Source organism: Cornus florida, unplaced genomic scaffold (genome assembly GCF_030987335.1).
Source record: "Cornus florida cultivar Cherokee Brave unplaced genomic scaffold, ASM3098733v1 CherokeeBrave_3.0.0_Hap2_Chr06, whole genome shotgun sequence".
Lineage (NCBI taxonomy): Eukaryota > Viridiplantae > Streptophyta > Magnoliopsida > Cornales > Cornaceae > Cornus > Cornus florida.
Genome location: NW_026775576.1, coordinates 33,685,568 through 33,703,869, shown reverse-complemented (window position 1 = coordinate 33,703,869; position 18,302 = coordinate 33,685,568). Strand labels below are relative to the sequence as shown.

At 36.4% G+C, this 18,302-nt stretch overlaps 1 protein-coding gene across 1 annotated transcript; it reads left to right on the top strand.

The window, feature by feature from the left end:
- The first annotated feature begins 11,323 nt into the window (after positions 1-11,323).
- On the top strand, positions 11,324-16,130 carry LOC132311301 (uncharacterized). Its single transcript, XM_059809173.1, has 5 exons — positions 11,324-11,574; positions 12,812-13,982; positions 14,061-14,661; positions 14,746-15,219; positions 15,514-16,130. The coding sequence occupies exons 1-3, from the start codon at positions 11,449-11,451 to the stop codon at positions 14,258-14,260; spliced, it is 1,497 nt and encodes a 498-aa protein (XP_059665156.1). The 5' UTR covers positions 11,324-11,448; the 3' UTR covers positions 14,261-14,661; positions 14,746-15,219; positions 15,514-16,130.
- The last annotated feature ends 2,172 nt before the right edge of the window (positions 16,131-18,302 follow it).

Below are 18,302 nucleotides of genomic sequence, written 5' to 3'. Positions count from 1 at the left end.
AAGTGATTCTTGAGTCCAACTTGATTAAATTTTCGCTGTCTTCCCAGTGGTGTACTCGGTAGCACCCGATTTTATATTTTTTCAGAAATGACCATTTTGCCCTTGGGGCTATTTTTGTCCGGTTTTCTTGTAATTCGCTTCTGCTACTTTCTTTTGAGTTCCATGACTCCAAGGGAAGTTGCGGATGTGTTTTGGGAATGATATACATTCTAGGGACGTCATTTCCATGTAAAATGACTATTTTGCCCCTGGGGGCTTAATTGTTATTTTTTCGATCTTTTGCTTCCGCGTTAGTTCTCATTGAGTTCCACAACCTCATGAAAGGTCATCAAAGTGTATTAGAGGTGTGTTGTGTCTTGGGAGACCGTCGATTTGTTTCTTGCTTCCGCATTTGGATCCGTTATTGGGTCAATCTTCGGTTCATCACAGGACACGCTGGCCTAAAAACCAAGGTCGTCACACAAACCGTCAGCCAAAGATGGCGCCGAAATTTGACGCCTTCGACACCACGGTAGAGAAGAACAAACTGTGAGGGATGGACAAAGGAATTGGGAGTGGAGGTTGGGTTTAGAGATTCGCGGGGAAGGAAAAGAATCGGTGAGGACAGATGAAGGAATTGGGAGTGGAGATTTGGGTTAAGGGATTTGCAGGGAGGAAAAACAAAATTTCTATGGGGATGGAAGGTGGAGGCGAGAGATATTCAAGGGCAAGGCTAGGGGGCTCGATCACCTAAGTGAGGGATCCATATTTCTAGACACAAAATTGCCCCTTTACTGTGTAATGAGAAAGTGGAAAACAGATGAAAAGGGATCGATCCACATGGTTGGGGGATCAATCCACTAGGGCCATTTTTTTGTTGTTCTCTGCCAAAAGCATGGGATTGATCGATCCCCTTTATTTTTTATTTTTTATTCTTATTTATTTTATTTTTTAACTTTTTTGAATAAAGCAAAACTAGAAAGAAATATATACACAAAAATAAATTATATATAAAAATAAAAATAAAAAATAATAATAATAATAATAATAATAAATTGGAATAAAAATCAAACACTAACTTACCCTACCCATTAAAAAAAAAATTATTTTGTTATTTATTTATTTTTTTCTTTTTGAATTTAAAATGCATAAATATATAAAACGAGAAAGAAAAAAAGTAAAAATAAAATAATAATAAAATGTAAATTAACATGCAACGAAGGAGAAACTCGATACAACTAGTGTTTAACGTCGCTAGAAAGATGTGAGATACTCTCAATCTTCAAAGTAAATGGGATCCACTAAGAGAGCGGATTCCACATTTCTTTGAAGAGCTTGTCCACCAATATATGGTTTAAGCCTTTGACCATTAACTTTGGAGGTCCCTTCATCCTTTAGATTTTGAAGTTCAACCGCCCCATGAGGTGGACAGAGATGATTAGATAAGGGCCTTCCCATTTGGTTCGAAGCTTTTCAGGGAAGAATTTGAGCCTAGAGTTGAATAACCAAGCCTTTTGACCGGCCTCAAAGGACTTTTTCACAATATGTTTATCATGAAATGCTTTTGTCCTTGCCTTGTAGATTTTTGAACTATCATAGGCATCATTTCTGAATTCCTCTAGCTCATTAATTTGGAGCAAACAGTCTTTTCCAACCTTATCAAGATCAAAGTTGAGTTTTTTTATTGCCCAAAGTGCTTTGTGTTCTATCTCAACTGGAAGATGACAAGGTTTCCCATAAACAAGTATATATGGAGACATGCCTGTTGGAGTCTTGTAAGCTATCCAGTAAGCCCACAAAGCATCATTCAATTTCCTTGACCAATCTTTTCGGGTCGAATTAACAGTTTTCTCAAGAATATACTTGATTTTCCTATTTGACACCTCGACTTGCCCACTTATTTGGGGATGGTAGGGAGTGGCCACCTTATGTGTGACGAAGTATTTCAAGAAAAGTTGCTTCAAGAATTGATTACAGAAATGTTTTCCTCCATCATTTATTATGGCCCTTGGCAAACCAAAATGAGCAAAATTGTTTGATTTAATGAATACAATTACCACGGAGTGGTCATTCGTTTTGATAGCACAAGCCTCAACCCACTTTGACACATAATTAATGGCAACGAGAATGTATTGAAAGCCATAAGATATTGGGAATGGTCCCATAAAATTTATGCCCCATACATCGAAGATTTCAACCATGAAGACTGAAGTTAAAGGCATCATGTCTCTTTTTGACATTGATGCCAACTTTTGGCACCAAACACACACCTTGCAAAAGTTATAGGTATCTCGGTGGATAGTGGGCCAGAAGAGCTCACTTTGAAGAACCTTCAAAGTGGTCTTTTTCCACTAAAATGCCCACCACAAGCGTGTGACAAAATACAAGGACACTCGGAGCTTCACTTTCCAGCACATATCTCCTTATGATTCGATCCTGGCAATAACGAAATGGAATGGGATCTTCCCAATAGTATTTCGGATGTTAGCAAAGAATCGGTCCTTTTCTTGTTTTGACCAATTAATGGGAAGTTTGTCGGTTGCAAGATAGTTAACAATGTCGGCGAACCAAGGCAACGTCCCATTTGAGATTTGAAAGAGTTGTTCATCCGGAAATGATTCATGAATTTCAAGATTTGGAGAAGATTCAATCATTAATCTAGACAGATGATCGGCAACGACATTGTCGAAGCCCTTTTTGTCCTTGATTTCAAAGTCAAATTCTTGAAGAAGTAGGATCCATCTTATCAAGTAAGGTTTGGTTTCCTTTTTCATTAAAAGGTGCCTAAGAGCGGCATGATCGGAAAACACAATTACCTTGGATCCTAAGAGATATGACCGAAATTTATCAAGGGCATATACTACGGCAAGTAATTCTTTCTCAGTGATAGAATAGTTCAATTGGGCACCCGAGAAAGTCTTTCTCACATAGTATATAGCACATGGTAGTTTACCTACCCTTTGCCCCAAAACAACACCCATTGCGAAGTTGGAAGCATCATACATAATCTCAAATGGTAAGGACCAATTTGGAGGTTGCATGATGGGAGTGGACGATAAAAGAGTGCGAAGTTGATGAAAAGCATTTAGGCATGCTTCATCAAAGACAAATGGAGTCTCCTTGGCATGAAGGTTGCACAATGGTCTAGCAATTTTGGTAAAGTCTTTGATGAATCGACAAAAACTGGCATGTCCTAAAAAGGAGCGGATTTCTCTCACCGTAGTAGGTGGAGACAATTCAGAAATCAGCTCAACTTTTGCTCTATCTACTTTTATTCCTCTTTTAGAAATGACATGTCCAAGCACGAATCCTTCTTGAACCATGAAATGGCTCTTTTCCCAACTTAACACCAGATTAGTCTCACGACATCTTTGAAGCACTTTTTTGAGATTTTGGAGACACGAATCAAATGAGGACCTAAAAATTGAGAAGTCATCCTTGAAGATTTCTAAATACTTCTCCACTATGTTAGAAAAAATTGACATTATACACCTTTGGAAAGTGATAGGAGCATTACACAATCCAAAGGGCATCCGTCAATAAGCAAATGTACCAAAAGGATATGTGAAGGTGGTCTTTTCTTGATCCAATTGATCTAGGGCCACTTGATTGTACCTCGAGTAACCATCTAAGAAGCAATAATATTGTTGCCCAGCCAATCTTTTCAAGATTTGGTCAATGAAAGGCAATGGAAAATGGTCCTTCCTAGTGGCAGAATTCAACTTTCGGTAATCTATGCAAACATGCCACGAAGTGGCGGTGCGTTTTGAAATAAGATCACCCTTAGCATTTTCAACAACTGTGATTCCTGACTTTTTAGGAACCACTTGAGTTGGACTAACCCACTTGGAATCAGAGATAGGATAAATGATTCCCGCATCTAGAAGTTTCACAACCTCCTTTATGACAACTTTTTTCATATTTGCGTTCAATCTCCTTTGAGCATCCCTAAATGGCCTTTCATCCTCTTCCAAGTGTATGTGATGCATACAAATAGAAAGGTCAATGCCTTTTAGGTCAGCCACACTCCATCCAATGGCTTATTTGTTAGTTTTAAGCACTTCCAAAAGATCATTCTCTTGGTCATTTTCAAGATTTAAAGCAATGATGACCGGAAGAGTCTCTTTTGGGCCAAAGAAGACGTATTTGAGATTGGATAAAAGAGGCTTAAGCTCAAGAGTAGGAGGCGAGATGAAAGACGGAACTGGTGGAGTACTAAATAGTGAAGGAAGAGGTTCTTTTTTGCTTTTCCAAGGTGGGAAATCCAAAGTGGCCGCAGAGTCCATCAAAGCATTCACCTCACTTATGGATCCTTCTGTGTCAAAACCACAACTTTCAAACATTTCACAAAGGCACACCTCAATAGAGGGGAGAATCTCCTCTATGATTTCATCCAAAACATCCACTAGGAAACACTCGTCTTCATCTTTGGGATGTTGACTCACATTGAATACATTAAGCTTAACCATCATGTTGCCAAAAAAGATGTCCATAATTCCAGATCAGCAATTAATGGTGGCATTGGCGGTGGCAAGAAATAATCTTCCTAGGATGACTGGAATGTGATTGGTAAGATTAGGGATTGGCTCAGTATCAAGTACCATAAAATCAATCGGGAAATAAAATTTATCAACCTTAATTAAGATGTCCTCAACAATTCCCCTCGGTTTCTTAATTCATCTGTCAGCTAGTTGGATTACTATCAATGTTGGCTTCAAGTCCCCTAATCCTAATTGCAAGTAAATAGAGTATGGAATGAGATTAATACTTGCACCTAAATCAATGAGAGCTTTACGAACCTCTTGGTTTCCAATAACACAAGAAATGGTCAAAGCACACGGATCCTTGAACTTAGGAGGAGTGTTAGACAGAATGATGGAATTCACTTGTTCTGTTAAAAACACTTTCTTAAGGTCCCTTCCCTTGTTCTTCCTCTTTTGTGTGCACAAGTCCTTCAAGAACTTTACATATGGTGGAATTTGCCTAATTGCATCTAAAAGAGGAATATTAATTTTCACTTGTTTGAACACTTCCATCATATCATGAATTTTTCCTTCCTGTCTCCCAAATGATGAAGTCTCTATTAAAGCTTGAGGAAATGGAGCTTTTAGCTCATAAGGCTTCTTTAATTGGGGAGATGATGATGAAGATGATGGAATGTCCTTTTTGGAACCACTAGCATCCAAGGGAGTAAGAATAGGATTTTGAATGGGATGGATGCAACTACTTGGTTGTGTCAATTCACTATCCTCCTTAGGTACCTCTACCTTGTTGTCCACTTTCCTACCACTCCTCAAGGTAGTAATTGCTTGAACTTGCTCATTTCCAGAAAATTCTGATGAAGGACTTACTTGCGCCATAAATTGCCCCTTAGGATTGGCCTCAGTTTGACTAAGAAACTTACCATTCTTTCTCACATTTAAAGAATTAGCTAATTGCCTGATTTGAGCTTCAAGCTTTGCAATTGATTGAGAGTGAGAATGAAACAATTGATTATCTTTTCGAAGATCACCTAAGGCTTGCAAGACCTTGTCCTCAAAAGCGGAACTCTTAGGAGGCACTTGATTTGGATTAGAGTAGGATTGAGAATTTGATGCTTGAGGATGAGAGTATGATTAAGAATTTGATGCTTGAGGATGAGAGTATTGATTCACATTGTGAAGATAGAATGAAGGACGGTAACCTTGAGAATTCTAATTTTGATTTTAGAGATGTGAGGGAACATACTTTTCTTGGTAACCTTGAGTTTGAGGAGGGTTTGCACTGTCTCCTTGATTTTTCCATGCAAAGTTTGGATGATTTTGCCACCCCGAATTATAAGTATTAGAATAAGGGTTGTTCCCTTAATGAATGAAAGTTGTATTTGCTTGTTTTTGAGACTCATTTGGTATGATTTGTCCAAGAGGGAAATTTAAAGTATGGTGAATGTAACTAGAACAAGTCATGCACATTTCACCGGACTGATGAGGATAAGATTGAATTGCCGGTCTTTGATTCAAAAGGAATGTATCAAACCTTTGAGTAAGATTTTTGACCTCGGAGGCAATTTTCATGAAAGAGTCTATTTGATTTTGAGCTTTCTTTCCTCCCACATTTGTTAGGTGACCACCCCTAGAAGATGAATATCTATGCATTTAGTTTTCACTCATTTTTTCGAAAAGATGCCAAATTTCATCTTCATTTCTTTCTATGTAGCTTCCGCCACAAGAAGCATCAACAATGCCCTTATTAGTATTGGATAAACTTGAAAAGAAATATTGAACTAATTGCCACTTAGGAATGTCATGATGTGGACACTTCCGTAGCAAGTCATTCAAACGTTCCCATACTTCTTGAAGGGGTTCTCCTTCTTCTTCTTTAAATTCATGAATGGAAGTTCTCATGGCATCGGTTTGACTCGCAGGATAGTACTTTTTTAGGAACTCTTGTTGCAATTGTGCCCAAGTGGTGATTGTATTTGACCACAAGTTGTAAAACCAATATTTAGCTTTATCCCAAAGAGTGAAAAGGAAAAACTTCATTTTAAGGACTTCTTCTGGCACATCCGTGATTTTCACGGTGGAACAGACTTCCAAGAACTCATCTAAATGTTTATAAGGCTCTTCATTGCTCAACCCATAGAAAAGGGGGCATATGTTAATGGTGGAAGCCTTAATCTCATAATGATGAGCACTGAAATTTGGCAATTGAATGCAAGTGGGTGCATTATATTGATTTGGAGTGTAACGATCCCTAAGGACCATTAGAGGATTGAGAGGATTGAGAAGATGATATGGCATTTGACCTTGCTGATGATATGCCATTTGACCTTGTTGAGGGTATGCCATTTGAACATATTGTTGTTGTTGCTCACCAACTGGGGGAACAACATTTGGCTTTGGCATCCTTAAATTTGGTTGTTGCACAACAGGATTGATTGGTCGTGGCATTCCCAAGGGTGGATGCACACCTTGAGGATCCACAATATAAACTTGTGGTGGGTGGTGCACACCGTTATGATCCACATGACCAAGATCTACAATAGGATCTTCAATTAGATCTATTAGGTCTTCTATTAAAGGTGATGGAAGATCAAAATTTGGAAGATTAGGATGACTATCCCTAGTACTAACTCTTAAACGCCGAAGAGAAAATTCGAGATTTTGATTTACAGGAGCAAGAGAACGATTAAGTGATCTACTACCATGCATGCACTAAAATAAGTCAACACACCAACACTTCAATTTTTCAACCTCCACATATGATATTCCCAAACTCCTTAATAATATCAATGCACTTAAAACAATTAAATGCCTCCACACGGGCCGATGCCTTCTACAAGAAGGTATGCTTGGACTTAGAAATAAAACAATTCAATTTAAGCATCTACTTGGGCTGTCCAAAGTATGCAAAACAGTAAACAATTAAGCACAAAATTAAAGAGAAACTTATAAATTGTCCTTAAGCAACTTCAAAAAAAATTTAATTACGTCTAAGTCCAGCGTTTGCTCCACTTTGTTTCAAGTACCTAATTGACAAATCAATTGAGAAAATAAAAATTAAAATGACGTAAAAGTAGACAATCAACAAAGAACTAATGTCTAATTCAATTCTTTAAAGCCGTTATATCCCCGGCAACGGTGCCAAAATTATGATGCGACCGAGCGTGTGCACAAAATAATGCACATCACTTTAGGTTTAGAAATAATGTCAAGTGGGCATCATATTTTATAATTTATAAAATCACTAAACACTTATACTATGGAATATGAAGCAGGTAGGGATCATCCCAAGAGATCTAAACAATTATTGGTTTTCGGAATTGAATTCTACTTTAGTTCTTATGTGATTGTTAAAAAGGGTTTTGTTTGTGATAAAACTAATTTTAAACTAAATGATTGCAATAAAGAAATAGAGTTTAAGAGATTAGAAAGAGACTTAGGGTGTAGGATTCACCACTAAGCACATTCCCTAACTCACTAACTTTCAACTAATTGGGGAAATAATACTATGTAATCTATATGTGGCTAACAATTGCAATGAAAAGTGTAAACCATCAATTTCAAGTATGAATCAACTACCTAATGACAATTAAACTAAGTGTAGTGCAATTCACCAATTCAAAGCATGATTCATCAATTCAAGTTAGAAATTTAACATGCATTAATATAGAGGATATGTAGTTGTAACAATAAGTATGGATTTCAAACAATTGTATGGATTGTCTACTTACCTAATAATTAAATTGCAATTAACTAATTTACCTTAAATTAAACTAACCAAACCTGAAATTAAACTATTTAAACTAGACATTAACCTAATTGTGTAGTACAACCCATCTAATATAAGCAATTTCCATCAAATTAGAATACAATTACATTAAACTAATACAATGCATAGCCATCACATGATTCAATTCACAAAGAAATCAAGTATAAAGATCAATTATCATTCAAAAACATATAAGACAATATAAGATTGACAAAGATAATCAATTGAAAGAATTATTCAAGGCTATAACAAAATTTACATAAATTAAATCCCCAAAATAGTAAAAGAGAGAAAAGTTAGGTTACATGCTTAGGGTTTATCCAACCCTAAGTTGAAGAATTAGCCGTTCATGGTTGATGGATGCAAGATGTCAACAAGCCTCATCCTTTGATTCATCTGGCTCACCTTCTTCTTCTCTAAACTTTTCTCAAGAACCCTAGCTTTCCTCTTTTTTGTGTTTTCCAGAGAGAACGTGATATCGATTTTAAAAAATAAAAACTTAATAATCAAAATAATAAAAACTCTGCCCAAGCTAATGGGTTTTGGTTTCCTTAAATATAAGCCTTGTTAGAGACCAATAAGTTACAAAATAAACCCAAAATAAGAAAATCTCATAGCCAAGTAAACATAAATCCCGCAATGCTGCCAGGGGCCGGGGGATCGATCCCCTAGGGGTATTTTTAGTTCTGTGAATAGGGGGGGGGGGGGGGGGGATCGATCCCCCAGTGTTCGAAACTTCCCTCAAACCTTATTTAGCTTCATATTGGCCCTAGGCTAATTTGTTTGCGTCTTGATCTTTGGGAACATCATCAATGGCCCGAAAAAGGTGGAATCGACCGCTTTTGATGGCAGTGGTCTCTTTTTGTCATTTTCTAAACTTTTTCCAACTGTCTTTGCTTGACTCCAAAAAGGCTTTAGTGAACCAAAATTAATTCGTTTGAACCTTATTAACCTGAAATTGACAAAAACATAAATTAGAACTAAAACATGAAAGTAAGATAGATGCAAGGACTAAAATACCCTAACTTAGGTGCTGAAATGTGCAACATTTAAGCACTTATCAGATTTTATATGTACCATGATACAAGCTTGAGGTGTTGTAATTAGTGGTTAGAATGGAGGCGTATATTGGCAGTTAAGATGGGTAGTTAGATTTAGAGACGTGTGTGCCCTGGTAAAAGGAGGACTTGTCACCTTTGTGTGCGATTTGGATGAGATACTCACTACACGGTAGAGTCTGCCTTAGTCCGATGAGAGTCTTTAGTGTGTATATTTATATTCTTATCGACAATGTAGCTATTGCATGAATTAGCTATAGATGTGTAATTTTTTCACATCTCTATTTGGGTTGTCGTAGAAAGGACTTGTACTGGGTTTTGACCAACCATTGTTATTTTTTTCAGGTCCTCGTCAGTATCAGGATTAACAGTTGTTCGTGCATATCAAAGACTTGGCATCATCACTTTTTCGGTATCATCGACGTAGGATTCTATCTTCTAATTAGTTATTTCATTTATTAGACATTTATTTATTTTCAGTTATGGGATTTTAAATAGGGGTCCATGTGTGAGGATTTCCGAGTTGTATTCTTTTGGAGAATTTATTCAAATGAGATTTTTATCTATCTTTGACGAGTAATGGATTTTATTTAAAGGAGATTATTTATTTATTTATCATTTTTCATTTCAGTGAGATTATTTCTTTGTTTATTTATCTTTTTGTATTCTATTTTTGATTTAAAATATTAATTGTTTGATATCACTCTCGGTCTCGTGCGCGGACTTGATCAACCCCGTGTTCTTAAATCAAGGGGTATCACATCGTTCAGTTGATTCCCGTTGATTATAACAAGGACATGAAAGCAGTTATGGTTGAGATCGGGTTTAGGGATGAATTCGGGCATGGTGGTGGCGCGTTGCAGAGGAGAGGGATCGAGAGGGGAAGATAAGGGGAAGGGGAGGGGGAGGCGGAGGGAGGGCATTGAAGGAGGGTGGTGGAACGAAGGCGAGGAAAGGGGAATTGGTGGCAGAAGCTGGGAATTGGGAACGTTGAACCTCACTGTGATTTTAGTGTGGGACATGTGACGCAATAATATGTTGCCATGTCAGTGCGGAGATGAACTTCATCCTCCCAACGAAGTATTGTTCAAAAAGAAGACTGCATTATGACTTTTTGGGTAAAGACAAAGATGGGCGTGCCAGGTATTAGAGCTAAGAGTAGGTCCAATGGTCTCAAATCCAGCGATTCTACGCCGGATTTCGCTATTGGACTCCTCCAATATCGTTGCCAAAAATTGGGCCCCACCCAATGGGTGGCGGAATAGGTCGCGGAAAACCGCAATCCTCTTGGCGAGCAGCGGGCCTTTCATGTGGGCCCGCTTCAGTTTTGTTTATTTTTATTTTTTATATCCTGCCCAGAACAGTGTTTTAGCCCAGAACATTGTTCCTAAGTACATGTTTGCTTGAAAAAAAGCAAAAAAAAAAAAAAAAAACAGATTTTTGGCTTCTTTTGGTCTCTCTTTTTTTTTTTTTCCACAAAATAATTGAACCAAAGAGTCGTTAAGGCACTGTTTGGCTGACACAAACAGTGCCTTAAAAGCTTTTTTGGGCAAAAAAAGTTTAAAAAAGAAAAAGAAAAGAAAAGTGTTTTTTTTTATTTAAAAAAATTACTTTTTAAAATATTCCTACGGACATATAGCCATTTTAGGCACTGTTTGGTTGATATAAACAGTGCCTTAACAGCTATATTGGCACAAAAACCTATTTTTTAATTTTTTAAAAATAATTATATATATTTATTTATTTACTTTTTTAAAAAATACCTTTCATTTTTCTCTATAAATATATCAACCCTATTATGATATAGCCATTTTAATAATATAGTCGTTACGAGAATAAAATTTTAAAAAAATTAATATTTTCAGAGAGCAAAAATACATCATTGAAGTACATCCCAAAGTTGAAATTTGGAGAATTACGTGGTGTTTGAAAAATGTCGATATAACCCCACTACCAATTTCCATAAAAAAAGAAGACAGCATTATGACTTTCTTGGGTAAAGATAAAATGGGCGTGCCAGGTATTCTGGTAAATGCTGCCTCTCATATTCCCAAGAGGAGTTTTTCCATTACCCTCCTTGCAGAGATCAAGAGAACTCAGTTGGTACATACATACATATATTTATATATATCTTTTTCATATACATAGCCTAGGTATAGTAATGCAGCAACACAAGCGGGAAATGGAACCCAACGGAAGCGATTGCGGCCTGACAAATTCTCGGCCGAGACCATCATCAAAATTCTTCAAAATAATATTACACTCCAGTATTCATGAGAAGAAGCTGGTAAGATATTATCCTCTCTCTCTATTTATATTCCTTTATGTTATGCTTTGTTGAACATTGGTAAAACAAAAGTGATGTGAAGAACCATGAACTGTAAAAATTGGACCTTTCGGTATGGCTCTTCTTTTTTAATTGTACATAATAAGGGAGTAATGAACCATGAACTGTAAAAAGAATTACCCAAAAAAACAGAAAAACGATTTAACTTCATTAAATTATTATAGATTGTTGTGGATTGTTATTGTTTGTATTTTATTTTTAACATGTGCAGTTGATTTTACTTTTATTCTCATGTTGGATTTTCTTCAAATATATCTCAATATTTTTGGATCTTAATTTCCAAATTAATTGTCCCATGTGAAATAATTCTGAAATGTGGATCATAATGTCTTGATCTCAAAATAATTAAACATGATCACCCAAATGAATTAACCGTGTTATTCTTGAACATCATTGATCACCCAAATATAATGCTGCAGTCAAAAGGTTATATCTTTGCTTAAGTTTTAGGAAGGTTATATTTCCATAAACTTCCTTTCTTGGCCAGATTGTTTGACCTACATGTGTAATGCATGTTTTCGTTTGGAATAAATTTAATTTAAGAAGAGAATTTAATCAAAGATGAGAAGTCAATAGAGATGGACAAAAAGATGCTCTTTGTTGATGAGGAAACAAAGAAAAGGGTGGGTTATATATATATATATATATAATCTATGTATGAGTGAAAGTCCCAGTTTTTATATATGTATCTATGTATGAGTGAAAGTCCCAGTTTTAGTGATATCCTCAATAGAGTATACAGATAAAGGAGGAGAGAAGGGAGGATTGGAGCAGAAAATAAGGAGAGACAGTTAAACTTGTTTATATATCAGCTCCCATTATTTATTTATATATATATAATATGTTCAAAAAATACAAGTTTATATCCTCTCCCAATTAAACTTGTTTATATATATGTTAAAAAAAAATTACACAAGTTTATATATGCTCTCAGTTAAATCTTTTTTTTTTTTTTTTTTTTTCTTTTCCTGTAGAAGGTTAAGCATAGGGTAATGTTGTAGCTAATCTTATAAACTATTAAAATTGAAGAACCAAGGAAAAGGCAACTCGTGCCAAACCAAAACAGTTTCTTGTAAAATTTTTGCTCTGTATGTGTGCTGCTCTTTGATGAACAGTATAGTGTTTACAATTTTCGGAGCTACATTCATGTTGAGTGAATGATTTTCCATATCTGCAGAGGATCCCGGAAAAGTTTGTTAGGAAGTACGGTGATGAACTCTCTGCTGTTTCCATACTCACTGTTCCTACTGGCCAAGTTTCCCATGTGGCATTGGAGAAGACTGACAAAATGATTTGGTTTTGTGATGGTTGGCAACAATTTATGGAACATCACTCAATCAGTTACGGGAGCTTCTTAGTCTTCAAATATAAAGGGAATTCAAGCTTCGATGTTCTTATCTTTGATTTGACTGCCACCGAGATCCAGTATCCATGCAGTAAACATGATAATGGAAAGCAATTTCAATTATCTGATGATGAGGAAGAAATAGAAGATGATGACTCCGTTGATATCTTGGGGTCCTCGGGTTTTGTTGGATCTTCGTCTAAATTTAGTCCGGTACTCAACAAAAAGGGTAAAAGTGCAGATTTGTTTGTGAGTAAGAATGTTGAGAATTTACAAGCACAGACTCCACCAGTTAGTGATCAGGGTTTTAATCTGTTGAATGAGAGTGAGCTTAAGGACAAAAGAGAGAGAATTGATGTAGAGGAGCATCATCCAACAAAAAGGGCAAAAGGTTCACAAGTGTCGGCTACACAAGGTCTTATCATTGAATTGACTGTCACTGAGATCCAGTTTCCATGCAGTAAACATGATAATGGAAAGTTATGTCAATTATCTGATGAGGAAGAAATAGAAGATGATGACTCTGTTGAAATCTTGGGGTCCTCGGGTTTTGTTGGATCTTCGTCTAAATTTAGACTCGGCCTCGACAGAGAGGGTAACGGTGCAGCTTTGTTGCAGAGCTTGAATACCGCTTCTCGATGTCTAAGAAGAAGCAAAAGATACAAAAAAGATCAGGAGCAAACAATTGAATTAGAGAATTTGCATGGAGCATGTGGAAGAAAAGCAAGCAGAAGCGAAACATCAAACGGGCATGATTCTTTGTTGGATAAATCCAAGAGAAAGGACCAGTTTGTGACTAAGAATGTTCAGAATTTGCGAGCACCGGCACCACCTGTTCTTGATAGGGGTTTTGATCGGTCAAATGAGAGTAAACTTAAGGACAAAACATATAGAATTAATGAAGAGGAGCAGAATCCAACAAAAATTGCAAATAGTTCACATGTGGCAACTCAAAGAAATAAAGATACAAGTCATCAGACTACAAATCAAAGAACTGTTTCTAGTAAGCTTTCATACTACTTTTTTCTGCCATAAGTGATGTAACAGTTGATTTTCTTGTCAATAATTTGATAAATAGCAGATGGGCAAGAATCATTGGTAAAACGAAAATGGTGTAAAATCATTGGTATCAACACTTGTTCGACAGGGGGACAAGTGATAAACCAAGCAAGAGAGAGGGCAATTAATGCTGCAAGAATGTTTAAGTCTGAAAATCCTTTCCATACGGTTATATTGCGTCCATATAATGTAAACCAAAACTTTTTCCTGGTGAGCCCTTGATTTTATGTTGCATGGTGTAAGATTATTGCTTGTGCTGATTATGTAGCTTCAAATACTATTTTCAGTATGATGCTTGAATGATATATTTATTTTTTTCTTTCTTATGCAGAGTTTGGCAACGGAATTTTCCATGAAGATGAAATATTTGGTTGGTGTTTCAGATTTTGTTAAGCTTCAGCTTTCTGATGGAAGAGAGTGGCATGTCCGTTGCATTTATTGCACAGGTCGACGGGCAACATTAAGCAAGGGTTGGAGAAATTTTGTAGTGGAAAATAATTTGGTGGAAGGAGATGCTTGTGTCTTTGAGCTGATGAAGGTTAAGGATTTTGTGCTAAAAGTTTCCATATTTCGCATTGACGAAAGCAATTATTCCCAGACTACAAATCAAAGAACTGTTTCTAGTAAGCTTTCAGACTTTTTTTTTTTTTTTCTGCCAGAAGTGATGAAAGAATTGAGTTTCTTATCCCTAATTTGATAATTTGCAGATGCTCATGAATCATTGGTAAGGTGTGCAGAAGTTGAGAATTTACAAGCACAGACTCCACCAGTTAGTGATCAGGGCTTTAATCTGTTGAATGGGAGTGAGCTTAAGGACAAAAGGGAGAGAATTGATGTAGAGGGGCATCATCCAACAAAAAGGGCAAAAAGTTCACAAGTGGCTACTCAAAAAAATAGAGGCACAAGTAAATATTCTCAGACTACAAATCAAGGAACTGTTTCTAGTAAGTTTTTCTTTTTCTATTTTCTGTTTTTTTTTTTTTTTTTTGCCAGTAAGTATTGTAAGAGTGGTGCGAAGAAATGATTGGAATTAACACCTCTTCAATAACTTGTTCAACAAGGGGACCAGTGATAAACCAAGCAAGACACAGGGCAATTAACTCTGCAAGAATGTTAAGTCTGAAAATCCTTTCCATATGGCTATATTGCGTTCATATAATGTAAACCACCCCTATTATCTGGTGAGCCCTTGAATTCATGTTACATTCTGCATCATTGGTCATGAAGCAATGTTCAATTCATTTCTTTTTTCTTCGGCAAGTAATTTTGGATTCATGTCACATGTTGCTTCGTCGGTCAAAAAGTTAAAGATGTCTTAAAGATGTCCAACCGTGCCAGCTACTTATAACTGGAACCAAACTGAATATTTCTCCCAATAAATTAATCTTAATTAATTATACCAAGTAGTATTCTTTGCTCTTTGATGTTGGAATGATAGAAATCCCTTTTTTTCTTTTCTTTTCTTTCTTATGCAGAACATACCATTGCAATTTGGCAAGAAGACGAAGCATTTGCTTGGTGTTTCAGATACAGATATCGTTAAGCTTCAGCTTTCTGATGGAAGAGAGTGGCATATCGGTTACTTACCTGAAAGAGGACATCAACAGGCAAGATTAAGCAAGGGTTGGAGAGTTTTTGCAAGGGAAAATAATTTGGTGGAAGGAGATGTTTGTGTGTTTGAGCTGATCAAGGATCTTGTGTTAAAAGTGTCCATATTTCAGGCTGCGGCAGGGTACACCGGGCAAGCAAACCAACCAACCTCTGAAGTGAATCCCATCTGATAAGAGTCTGGCAATTTGTTATTTTACTGTTAAAATGTACTTCTATCTGGGCAGCTCTATGTCACTACTTTTTTTTTTGTTTTTGGTGTGTTATATAACTTATATATAAGTGGTATGTGTTACAAATATCTGTGAATGGGAAATGTCATTTATGCTCGCCCTTATTAATTCCTTGCGAGTTGTAATAGTCTCGGTATATCGTCCGCAGACCCACCATCTGTTTCTCTCTCCTCTGCAAACTCCTCCCACCACCACCACCATCTTTTTCTCTCTCCTTTCCGTTTTCCTCCATCTCCATCTGTTTTTCTCTCTCTTCAACTCCTCCCACCACCACCATCACCACCACCATCTGTTTTTCTCTCTCCTTTTCGTTTTCCTCCATCTCCATCTGTTTTTCTCTCTCTTCAACTCCTCCCACCACCACCTACACCAGACGCCGCCACCACAATACCACCTCCACCCATCTCTTCCTTTAAATTTCAACATCCCTTCTTCAAGCTCTATTTCGCAGCCTTGGATACGATGGAAATGATCCGCTGAAGATAAGAGAGAATCGGTGGCGCTCCTGTGCAATAATTATCTTTTCGCTTACAGATCTTGTTTTTCTCTACAATATTCGTTTAAGAGGAGAGAGAAGCAGATGGAGAGAAATCGCGTTCATCGACCATGGTTTTGAATCTGGCTCTTTTTTTCTTTTTTCAACAAGGCAATAAATTATTTAGTATCTTCAAACATTCCTTATATATGCTCCCCTGTGAGTCCACTTTCCCGAACATACACCTTTTTTTGGAATGAACGGAGTACAACTACACTAAGAAGAATATGCCTTATTAAAACTTTACTAGGAAAAAAAGACTCAGAAAAATCTCTAGAAAAATTCTTGTATGTCAGAAAATGGTACTACATAAGTTAAAACTGTCTTATTAAAATCTTGTCAGGAAAATCAGTAGGACAAAACCTAAGCGAAGGAAAAAAAGTACAATATACCAATACCTTTTCAATTTAGTACTCCCCCTCGTATGAATATATAGTTGTTTTATTACCTCCAAGATTTTGATCAACTACTCCCCCTCATAAATATGATTGTTGCATTTCTAGGAACCAGCTTCAAGCCAGGGATAATTCAGATTTAACTCCCCTTATCCATCAAATTGGTTATGACAACACAATTGACTATCTCGTTCGATACTCAAAATCGGATTATGGTTCTATAACATCTTTGAACTCAAGCTTCCACTCTCTCATTTAGAGTGATAAACATTATACACTGAGGCGCCAACAAGGTATTATTGAACACTAGATCTATATTTCTTGTCACGGATGCCTTGTGTTCATATAAGCATTTATTATCTATTGGTACTAAACTTCTTATATTTGTAAAAGAGCTGACATCCGAACATGGACATCTGGAATGAGAATGAATACTCCAAGACACTTGTTTGTGGCTCACAGCCTCGGGGAGATTGCTATATTAGCTACAAAATAGTGGCTTCTACAACAATAGGGAAGACTGCTATAAGAACTCAGGCCAGGCGCCACTGCATAACAAACCCATTAGTGAAATTCTGCATGATTACTGAAATGCAGTCTCCAGTGGCTGATCTAACATTGTTAGCATCAAGCGATTAAAAGACAGCAGTATTTTTCAATTTCTCTGCTCATGCAAGCATATCCATTAGATTCATCAGCTAATGGCCAAGAATTTTCAAGTATATCCTCATCTTCGCAATGACAACTAATGCATTCTCAGAGAGTGTATATTATATATGGACTTGTTTGTATCAAAAATTATTATTTTTCATAACTTGAAACAATGTCTAGAACAATATTTAGCATGAGATATGCTGAAAAAGTTTTTCTTTGTATGTCTAAGACAAGATTTTGTCTTTCTGAGATCTTTCATCTCGAATTTTGGTCTAACTCATTAGATGTGCCAACATGATTCAGGATTATCAATAAATAATGCAATAATAACAAAACCAGATTCAGATAAAAATACATGGATAAATTGGAGTATTTACATACGTTTCATTGAGTAAGTACTTGCTAAGATGATTGAATCACATACGCATAAATTATTCAATCCATATAAGATTTGTGGTACTTTATCGAGTATGTAGCATGGGGTTTTGTTTCAGGAATTTTAAATCCTTTCTAGATTTTGCATAAATATCATTATCTAGTGATCCATATAAATACATAACCATGCAGTTTCCAAAAAGGAGAAATATTCATTGCTTATATCAACAACATATTATCATCATGGTTTTATAGTTGAATATGGACTGGATAGAAATGTTGATCACATGTATTTGTCAATATACTATGTATGTATATGAATCATAACATGAGTTTGTCAATATGCTATATCTGTATATGACATTCATACTCCTTAAGACACCATAATTAGCTCTGTTTGTATCGCTCATTTTCATGATGACCAATCATGTCACAGTCGAATTTCTTTGACATTTTCATTTTGA